Consider the following 10,847-nt stretch of genomic DNA (forward strand, 5'->3'; position numbering starts at 1 on the left):
TCTTTCCCTGTCTTTCGATTGATACTGCCACTCCTCTTCCCTCTTCTAATGCGAATTCTAGCTTAGGTTGTAGGTGGTCTTTTACATATACTGCTACTCCTTTCTTTTTTTTAAATGTATCTGATGCTATAAAAACTCTTCCTAAGTTGGGTTGGTTTAAATATTTTTCTTGTTCTTTCTTTATGTGTGTTTCTTGGATGCATGTTACGTCTGAATTAAGTTTTAAGAGTTGGTGAAAGATTCTTCTCCTTTTATTGGGGCCATTTAGCCCGTTAACATTAACTGATATTAGCTTAATCGTCTGGAACCTCTCCATCTTCTTTGTCTTTGTCTTTCTTGTTCTTTTCTAGGTTTCTATATTGAAACCTTGTAAGAACTTTGGACGTAGATTTATCCTTTCTTTTCCTGCTTCTTTCCTTTTTGAAATAAATGTTAGTCTTTAAGGTGTCACTGGACTTTTGTTTTATTTTGCTATGGCAGACTAACATGGGCTACCTCTTTCCAACTATCAAGGTATGTCAGTATGTCAACCCAAATAATATTGTCCTGTTCTGTAATCATCCATCCATTCATTCCGAGCAGGGCTCTACTGGTAGCAGGAGCTCCTTTGCATATTAGGCCTCACACCCCTAGTGTAGCCAGTCCTCCAAGAGCTTACAGAGCTCTTCTTACTGGGGCTACTGTAAGCTCTTGGAGGATTGGCTACACTAGGGGTGTGTGGCCTAATATGCAAAGGAGCTCCTGCTACCAGTAGAGCCCTGGTTTGCTGCTTGTAACGTCTTGTCCCTTAGTTCCTTTTTGCTGAACTTAATATGAATCTCCCTGGGCATTTTATGTTTTTTTGCATATGCCGTGTTTTTTCTGTAGATTTGGTCAATGTTATTTTCAATTTCCTCTTTGGAACCTAATTCCAATTCTTCAGCCAAGAGGCTTTCCCAGACTCATTCTTAAGGGTCAGTGAGGATTTGTGTGTGTGTTTCTTGTTACTACTAGGTTTATGTAGAGCTTATTCAAACACAAACATCTAGAGACAAGAGAGACTCCTCCTTGCATAAGATGGCTTACGAAGTGATGTAGTGTTTAAGAGTGGAGCACTCTAATCTGGAGAACCGGGTTTGATTCCCCACTCCTCCTCCACATGAAGCCTGCTGAGTGACCTTGGCCCAGTCACTGTTCTCTCAGAACTCTCTCGGCGCCCCACCTACCTCATAGGGCAGTGATGGCGAACCTTTTAGAGGCCGAGTGCCCAATCTGTGACCCAAAACCCACTTATTTATTGCAAAGTGCCAATGCGGCAATTTAACCTGAATACTGAGGTTTTACTTTAGAAAAAGCAACTCATACATTAGCTTAAGATGATCCAAACAAAGTAAGGAACGCAATCCCAAATGCTTTCATTTACTTAAAATTATTTGGCAGAGAATTCGACACTTTAATGATGGTCTGGCCCTGGCTGGGGCGATGGCACGCGTGCCCACAGAGAGGGCTCTGAGTGCCACCTTTGGCACCCATGCCATAGGTTCGCCACCACTGTCATAGGGTGTCTGCTGTGGGGAGAGGAGGGGAAGGCAGTTATAAGCTGCTATAAGTCTCCTTCAGGTAGAGAAAATTGGGGTATAAAAACCAAGACCGATTCGATGTCCTCCAAGAGCTGCGCCGCGGTCGCGCCTCCCTTTGCCCCGTTTCTATTGGTCAGTTTCCCACTCGAAGCCGTGCGGCCACATTTTGACCCACGGCTTTGCCCGATTTTCCCCACAGTTTCGTGATCCTAAAAAAACAGGATCACGAAACCGCAGGGAAAATCGGGCGAAGCCACGGGTCAGAATGTGGCTGCACGGCTTTGAGTAGGAAATTGACTAATAGAACCGGGGCAAAGGGAGGCGCGACCGCGGCGCAGCTCTTGTGTGAAATTGGTCTGACTCTTTTTCCTTTTACTAATTCAACCTCCATCTCTTTCCAGTCAGATATCTACTTTAAAGCAGCCACGGCAGTGAGCGAACCGTCCAACAGCAGTTCCAAGGAGACCAGTTCACCCAGCTCCCCGCAGACACCATCAATTCATGAGATCCCGGTTTTCTCTCCATCTGCAGCAGAAGGTAAAGAGGGAAGGGAGTGGCTGGTGGCTGATCTCCACAGCATCAGAGCTAAGGGCTTTTCTGGCAAGAAATCCACCTTTCATCCCAGTCTGCAACATAGGATCCACTCAAACTTTTAATTTTTGCCTTATTTAGCCACTGTCCGTGTCTTCCTCTCTCTAGAGGAACCAGGTGAAAAGAAGAAAGAGATCGTCTATCTTTTATACCTGTGATAGCACAGAGTTTGACAGGCCTGGGCGAGAAAAGTTGCACCTATTTAAACTGTGATTGCCCAGGGAGATTTAGGAAATTCATGTGCCGTCTGTCTGGAATCGTGCTTTGAGGCAGCTTACAGTAAAAAAAATCATAAAATGTAATTAATTATCAATAAAGAAACGACACAAGCCATTAAAAACAAGTCAGGCGCCTAAAAATGGCATAGAACAAACACTGTGTACTTTAAAAAATATCCGTAAAACAGAAGTAGGTCATAAAACATCTAAAAATACAAAGCCTCTGAATTAAAAGCCTGGGTAAAAAGAATTGTTTTGGCCTGTTACCAGAAAGACAGTATATGGTAGGTATCAGGCACACTTCAGTGTGAGGTGGAGGGACATTCCAAAGACATGGTGCCATCTCGAAAAACAACCTGTCGCTAGTCATCATCACCTGCCTCAGCTCTGAAGTTGAGGGCACAAAGAACAGGGCTTGGGAGGCAGATCTTACCTGGTAAGTTAAACAATATAGGAGGAGATGGCCCTTCATGTATTTGGGCTCCAAGCTACTGTTTCAGGGCTTAAAGGTGAGAACCAGCACTTTGAGTTGTGTCCAAATGGATAGCCAGCACAGATCTTTCTGCGCTGAGGTCATATAGTTCCTGTATCCCATCCCAGGCAACAGCCTGTTTGCTGCCTTTTGGATAATATTAAATTTCCACACTGTTTTCAAAGGTAGCCACACATAGGGCACCTTACAGTAATGAAACCCGAGTATGATCAGGCCGTGGATCACAGTGGCCTGATCACTCTTTTTGAGCAATTGCTGTAGCTAGCGTATTGGCCAAAGCTGATAGGACACTGTGTGCCACAGGGGAGACTTGTGCCTTTAAGCCTTCAACCAGATGCCAGGATCTAGTAGAACCCCCCGCCCCACGCACACACAAGCTACGAACTTGCAAGGGAAGTACAGTGGGAGGGGGCTTCTAGTGTCCTGGCCCCACTGCTGGACCTCCTGATGGCACCTGGTATTTTTGGCCACTGTGTGACAGAGTGTTGGACTGGATGGGCCATTGGCCTGATCCAACATTGGCTTTTCTTATGTTCTTATGTACAGCCCTCTCCATGGCAGGCTGATTCTTCAGTCCTTGACCAGCTACTAAAATTCCTTCTTCTGTCCAACTGTTAAAAGCAATGACATCAGACATCATTCATGTTGTGATCCCTGATTGGCTGGGTGACTATTCCCAGTAGAAGACAACCCAGATTTTTTTTTAAAAAAATGGTACTGAATCAGAAGGAAATTGAGAAAACAATGAACAGGTTCGAAAAAGCCACCTTATTAAAGTACCTTCCTGATCCATCCCACTATATTTATGGCCCTGCTCCTTTTGCATTTAGCCCCTTTTGAGTCCTTGATTCTCATTGTCATTTTAGGTGAAGTCCTGTGCAAAAACATTTACAAAATTCCTCTCAGCAACCTTGTTGGCAGGAGTATTGAACGTCCACTGAAGTCCCCCCTCGTCCCGAAAGTCATCACCACCCCAACATCCAGCGGCTTGGCCTCCATTCCTGCGGTTCCTTCCCTCTCTTTGCCCCGCATGGAAATCAAAGAGATCGCAACCAGGACACGCAAAGAATTACTGGGTAAAGCTGCGCGACCAACACCTTGTAACGCCCTTGGTGTCACGCTGTTTAACTTTCTGGGGTGGCGGCTTTCAGAACAGGTTAAAATACTTCCCCCTGGCTTTAGAGAAGATTTCCTAGCTGGCCGGTTAAAAAAAAAACTTGAACCTTATCTTTCCAGTTGAGCCTAGGCTAAGCCAGCCTCAGCTATTGATGACCATGGAGGCCGTTTGGATGGTCAGTGTTGGGGGAGAGGGTCTGGAACCATGACTTTGGTACAGTCTGGGGTGCCTTCTGGAACGCCCTTTGGGCATTCCTTTATATACTTGCTGGAGGGTTCTGCCCCAGCACCGCCATGGCCCTCTCAAGGATCTTGCTGACATACTTCCAGAGCAGCTGCAGCGTGACTGCCACATAGTGCTCTTGCAGACAGCCGGGGAGGGCTGTCACCTTCCTATATGGCTTGCAGACTTCATCTCCGCGGTATCTGGCAGGTGGCTGTTGGAAGAGGGAAAGTGTTTGGGGGCAAACGATCACACCTGCAGCATCCTCAGGAATGTTTTTCAGTTTCCTTTCTCCTCTCTGTTTCACATCTTTTTCTTTCTTTGTTATCCAGGTCTCTTAGACGAGCCCGTCCCGAAGTCGGACGGTGGGCAGAAGCAAAAGAAGCCCGCTCCGAAATTGACGGACCCCAAGCAAGGAACACTCCGGTCGACCAGCAGCGATAGGTAAAGATTTTCAAAAAGTGTAACTTTTCCACGGATGGTGCCATGAGTTGAGAGATCAAATTCCCATTGCATCTGGCTGGCTGAATGATTTTTTTTTATCCCTGTTTTCTCAACCATCAGCAGCCTGATAACCCAGGTTTAGCCCAATCTCATCAGAGCTTGGAAGCTAAGCAGGGTCAGCCACGATTCATAATTGGATGGGAGATCGCCAAGGGAAAATGTGTCGCTGTGCCGACAAAGCCAGTGGCAAGCCACCTCTGCACCTCTCTTGCCTTGAAAACCCTATGGGGTCACCGTAAACCAGCTGTGATTTGACGGCAGACAATTATTATTATTTTTGACCATAAATGACAACTTGGTAAAATGGCGTCAACGGTTGATTACTGGGAGAATCACATGGCTGACTACTCATTCAGAGTGCTGTTTGGTTTTCATTGAGAAGGCATTTGGAACAGCATGATTTTTGTCAGTCTGTTTTATGGTAACCTGGGATGGATTGTGTTTCACTTTGATAGAGGCTGGCTGTGTCTTGTTGATTTATCACTTGACTTCAGGTCTGTGTGTTAAGAAGAAGATGGGTAAAAGATTATCGTGTGCTCAGCTCCTTGTCCCTGTTGTTTAAATCCAATTTCTTTTCATTTGATCCTCATTAAACACAGGGTTGGGTTCTGTAGATCTGTTCCACCACCAGAGGTGCTTTCTTCCAGTATAAGGAGCCTTCCCCTGATGCGAAGAGAAAATGCTTTCTGCTGGAGAAACCCCCCCCCCCGCTAGCAGAACAGAACTGGGAGATTCAGCCCATTGATAGATGCTTTCCCCCCCCCCTTTTGTCTTTCTTGCATGCTTTTGAAATACTCAGAATGAACCATCAGCAGGTTCCACAAGACACACCAAAGGCTGATCTACAGCTTGAGAATAATGCATGAATATTTTCCCTGGCTATGCTTAGACCCCCTTCCTCCTGATGTATTACTTTTCTCTGTGTGTGTGTGGGGGGGGGGGGGGGGGTTGGTTACAGAAAGAAGAATTCAATCATGTGGTTCCTTACATGCCTTCTAAAGTGGTGATAATTAATAATTATCATATGGCGTTGGGTGTAGAATAGCCAGGAGATCTTAAGATAGTGGTTTGCCATTGCCTGCCTTTGCGTCACGGCCTTGGCATTCCTTGGAGGTCCCCCTTCCAAGTTCTAGCCAAGGCCGGCCCTGCTTAACTTCCGAGATCTAACAGGATCAGGCTGGCCTGGGCTATCCAGGTCAGGGTAGTGGTGCAGCCCCAAGAGAGCTGATTCTTTTGAATGTGAAGCCTGGCTCTTAACTGACTTTTTCTACAGGCACAGTCTTACTGATGCTTGCTCACGTTCCTCTTAACTAGCTTTAAGAGATCCCCCAGTGTTCTGCCTGTTCCAGCCTTTACTTGTGCAGTGGAGCCTAAAACAGACATTTAATTATTTCTGCTGAAAGATAGAAATCTTGGCAAGGGGGGGGAATAGGTTGGATTCCCCACCCCCAGTCATTCCTGCCCTTCTCTCTGCAGGCTTGTTCCCAGCTCTTCTGAAAGCACTTGTGAAGAACGCCACTTGTCCACCAGTTCAGACCCCGACACCGCCACGCGGGAAGAGAGCCCCCCCTCCGGTAGCACCTTCCTTCTTGGAGCCTCCTTTGATGAAGACACCATTGATTTGAAATGAAGACAGTCTGGACACAGTGCACATACACTCACACATATCCCCCCCCCCTTTCTCTTGTCCCAACCTCCCCCCATTTCATATGATTCTCTAAATCAGTATAGAAACACCACACTACATTTTCTGATAATCCTCAAAACAGAGAGTATTGGCGATTAAGCTCTGGAAAGCTTGACATTTCTGACCCTTTGAACTGAGGGAGGTGGGGGTAATTTTGGCGTTCCCTTGGCTAAAATAGCCATCATTTCCTCTTCTGAGTGAGATGTCTGATAGCCAAGATGATTTTTTAAAAAGTTGAAGCTCTTTATGTAAATAAAATCTTCCTCCCGTCCCCAGAACTCTTTGAATCGGAATCAGGTGATACATGGCTGAAATGCTTCTTCTTTTCATTGGAAAAAAAAAATTAGGAAAGAATCATAGAGCAAAAAGGTCTCTCTTTTTTGTCCTCCTAAAAACTGCAAGCCAGAAGTGTCAGTGGCCTTGGCCGAGCAAGGTTCTCTCCTGTTGGTCCATGACTGTTCATGAGTTTGCCGAAATGTTGAGAGCTCAAGGAAGAGTGGCTCTTCTGCCTCTAGGCTGGACACCTTGCTGCTTTGAAGGTTTGAAAGCCGAGAGGATCCGCGTCCCGCTCCAGCCTCTGTTAAACAGGCATTGTTTGGAGAATCTGCAAAGCCTGTTCTGACCCATGGGTCAAAAGCAATGCCTGCGTACTCCGCAGGAAGTGAAACCTCTTTCAACTTTCTTTTTAACAAAAAGCTCTCAGCTGTCTCCAGCCATAGCCTTCTATCCATTTGCTGAAATGAAACGGGATCAGGAAGTATTTTTTTTTTTAAGTGGTACAGATAATTGGGCACCTGCCAGGTGGAGACGGTGTCACCATTTATGGAAATCCGGGGATGTGTGCAATACTGTGGCTTTTGGTGCAGGCATAAGGCCGGCTCCCGTTAACCATGGTGAACAAACCAGAGCCAGGCCTCTACAACACATTTCTCCTCCTTTATCCCCACCTAGCAAATTCTCCCCTTTAACCATGGATTTTGAGCAGGTAATCAGCACCAGTAACTAGGGGCCCTGTTTTTCTAAGATCTGGAACTTTTACGTGATGAAAGTTTCAGGTACTAGGTTAAGGATAACTCTGGTTAACTTTAACTGCAGTTCCCATTAGTGCTGGGAAATTGTTTAAGAAGGGCGGGGGGGGGATTTCTTTGGGGAGGGGGGTCTGGGCAGGTGTCTCAGAGGCTGGTCCGTGATTTGTTACCTAGGAGCCAGTGTTCTATCGACCCCAGACTATGCGTGTGGATATTTTGGCATACTTGGGAAGAGGCCCTGATAAAATGCTTGCATCTGGCCCTTCTGAAGCCTGCCTCCTGCTCTCCCTGGCCCGTTCCACTGCTGGCATCACATTAGCTGGCTTTAGCAGTCACGTGAGTGTGGTAGACGGCTTGGCCTGTGCTCCGAGAAGTCTGACTAGCCACCACCATTTATTGACCCTGGAAGACTTGAATCACATGGAGACTTTCTACGGTGGGAACAGTTGCCTGGTCTATCCACAGCTGGGGAGACTGTCCAGGACGTATCTCCACTTAATCAAAGGGCACAGTGATCAGTGACGTCTTAAAATCCATTGCCTATATAAATGACAGAAAAGAAAATTCAAAACAGATCGAAACAGCTGAACAAAACATATGGGGCATCATGTGGGAGGTTGCACATCTGAGTACTCTGCCACATCAAAAAGTATATCCTGTTGTAAGAAAGCTAGCACATCAGGGAGGAGATTAGGTGGGATCCCACAGGTGCTAGTTCTCTGTGCACGGGCTAGGTGCTCCTGCCATGTGCTAGTTGTTAGATCCAGTAGCCTTTGCCTGTTCCCCACTCTGGCTGTCCTTTTCCTTTTCCCATTGTCGTTTCTGATGTGCATAATTTCACGGATCAAAAAAGGCCTACCTGCCTGCAACTGATCCCACCTGCTTTTTGGGGATCTTTTGTTGTTGATGGGCTTGTTTGTTTTTCTGTAGCACTAAAAGCTGATCATCAAGTGAAGCAATACTTTCAATTAACGATGCACAGTAGCAGGGCTTTTGCAGTGTAGTTTGAGGCAAGAACTGGGGCTTGGAGCATTGAGTTGAATGCTCGTTTTCTTTTTAAGAACAGAGCCTGTTCCTAGTCCTGATGGGTACGAGGACAAACAGTTCAAGGTGAATGCAGTCAGTGCCCTCGTGGAGATTAGAAGGGGGACTAGGAAGTGATAAGACTTGTACACTTGCTTCAATTTTGCGGTGCTTCCTTTTGGATCCAGATTCCACCTTCCTTTCTCCTACCTCCTTTTGCCCACCAATATTCCATGAGTCCAATCCCTCGGCCCCTTTATTACACAATTGCCTTATTTTGCTCATAGGAACAGAGCACTTTAATCCACCCTGAGTGAGACGGTACCGAATAAGTGGTTTTTTCACATTTTGGCCAGTGTGGGAGTGACGGTGTCTGATGAATAAGCAGCGAATGGCTACTTAACTCCTGTAGCTTGACCTGCGGCAGTTGTACAAACCAATACTCGAGGTGCATGAGCGGACCCTCCAAAGGAGAGTGAGCCAAGAAGAGCTCCCGCAAGCCATTCAAACGTAGGTGGAAAATCCAAAACGCATGTCTCATGTTGTGTTGCATGCTTGTGTCAAAGAGGTGGCTACCGTTGCTTTGTAATATCACTATCTTTATGTGCAATCGACACAGCCGGAACAAGTGCCCGGCAAGACTAGGCACCCGGCCAGGGCCCTCGTACGACTGGAGGGGCCATGGCCGTAAGCAGCAAAGCGCAGAGCAGCTGTGGACTTCGACAGCTGCCCCAGCAAAGATGTTTTTGGCACCTTTTGAGGTTCATTTCTTAGTCCGTGGTCCCACTGAGGCGAGAGTGCCACTGCCAGGCTGAACGCGGAAGGGTTCATTGCAAGTCTTCTAACCCCTGGAGCCAGCCCTGTAGGCAGACCCTGTGGACAAGCAGACAGTTGTCTGACCTGACCTGAACCATGATTGTGGATGCCTCTGCCTAAGAAAACGAACTTTTCTCTGTTCCTCTGCCTTTGTTTGGCCACTGTTCACAGGGCACCACCAGCCCACGTCTGCAGTGCACTTTTAAGGTGGGCCGTTTTTTCTCCTGCATCTGCAGACCTAATGTAGGACTTGTGCTGCTTTCTGTCCCCTTTGGGCCTTTCCCACGCCAACCTGTGGCTTCTTCCCAATTCCCCATGGTATACAAACATGAACCATGTGTTACGGCATCATCGCCTAGAGCAGGCATGTCCAACTTCGAACAGGTAGTGATCTATTTTTTCCGGCCAAAAGTGCCGGTGATCTACCACAATGAAAATAAAGTTTCACATTCGTTTCAAATTAGATTTTAACCCACTAAAGTTGGGTTCCACCGCGGGGGGGGGCGTCCTGTATAATGCACCTTCTGTCATTTACTGGTAAGCAGACCGGGAGACCAAGTGGGGCTGGTGATCTACCTTTGACCCCTCCGCAATCTACTGGTAGATCGCAATCTACCTGTTGGACATACCTGGCCTAGAGTGTTCTACTGGCAGTAGATTCCATTTACGTGGATCAGTAGTAGGGGAACTCTCTATGCAAAGATTCAGCTTTGTGTCTGTTCCCTTGAGTGCAAACAGAAGGACATGTTTAGGGCTCTGCCAGCAGCCACATGTGGATTCTGCAGGGTCCAGGTGGAAATTATTCAGCTCTCAGTTCTTTCCCCTATTTGAATTCTTAGAGTGTTTGGGATCTCTTTCTGATGTTAACTGGTTGGTTTGCATCTGTCGTCTGCTTTGGGGTTTCAAAGGAACGCTGAGATACTGTCTATTAATTCCAACTTGGTTTGCTGGCCTGCTTATGAGATCCCATTTTAGACTCTTTGACGAAGTGTGGTGTTCTTCCTCAGCTTCGCCATGCTTCCCCCAGTTCTAAAAAGAGCTTTTGAGCGGTTCCTGGTTCGGGATAAAATCTGTTCATTTGCTAAGGCTGCTTCTCGTGCTACCTTTTCCTGAATAACTCCCGCATCCGTGCAGCCTTAGCGAGCACGGTCGGCACGCAGGGAGGCCCTCTGGCAGACTAGTGAGGTGCCAACAGGAGAATTCTGGACCTGTGCCTTTCACAGGCCTGTCGAGGAGCCAGTCCCGTCACTCCTTCAGAGTGAGGTGCTTGTTGTCATGCGCAGATGTGGGACCGACGGGGTTGACCCGTGGATGAAATGTACACATCTCGTGGTGCTTTGAAGCCCTCACAGGGCTCCTGAGTCCTGTATGTTGCAGGTGACTAGTTCACTCAAAAAGGCTTGGCCGTACGTGCAGGGCTGATCATGCCGCTCAGGGCTGGCATCTGGGACTAACATTGCAGGGTCCCATCCAAAGCTCACACCCTGGCCGGGGTGGGGGGGCTATTCCAATTCTCGGAGCCCCATCCCCAGCCCTTTGTGATCTCTGCCTGCCCTCTCTGAAGGAGTAAACAGGGACCAAAGCAGGAG

The 10,847-nt window shown here is 47.2% G+C and overlaps 1 protein-coding gene across 1 annotated transcript in view; it reads left to right on the forward strand.

Moving 5' to 3' along the window:
• GARNL3 (GTPase activating Rap/RanGAP domain-like 3) overlaps positions 1 to 6,661 on the forward strand; it is a 102,422-nt gene extending 95,761 nt beyond the window's left edge. Inside the window, exons 25-28 of the mRNA XM_015415842.1 lie at positions 1,961 to 2,096; positions 3,728 to 3,937; positions 4,533 to 4,644; positions 6,181 to 6,661. Of these exons, the coding sequence (XP_015271328.1) occupies positions 1,961 to 2,096; positions 3,728 to 3,937; positions 4,533 to 4,644; positions 6,181 to 6,334 (612 nt within the window). The 3' untranslated portion in view covers positions 6,335 to 6,661. The remainder of the gene's footprint in view (positions 1 to 1,960; positions 2,097 to 3,727; positions 3,938 to 4,532; positions 4,645 to 6,180) is intronic.
• The last annotated feature ends 4,186 nt before the right edge of the window (positions 6,662 to 10,847 follow it).

This window comes from Gekko japonicus, unplaced genomic scaffold (genome assembly GCF_001447785.1).
Source record: "Gekko japonicus isolate JY-2015 unplaced genomic scaffold, Gekko_japonicus_V1.1 scaffold46, whole genome shotgun sequence".
In the NCBI taxonomy this organism is placed as follows: Eukaryota; Metazoa; Chordata; class Lepidosauria; order Squamata; family Gekkonidae; genus Gekko; species Gekko japonicus.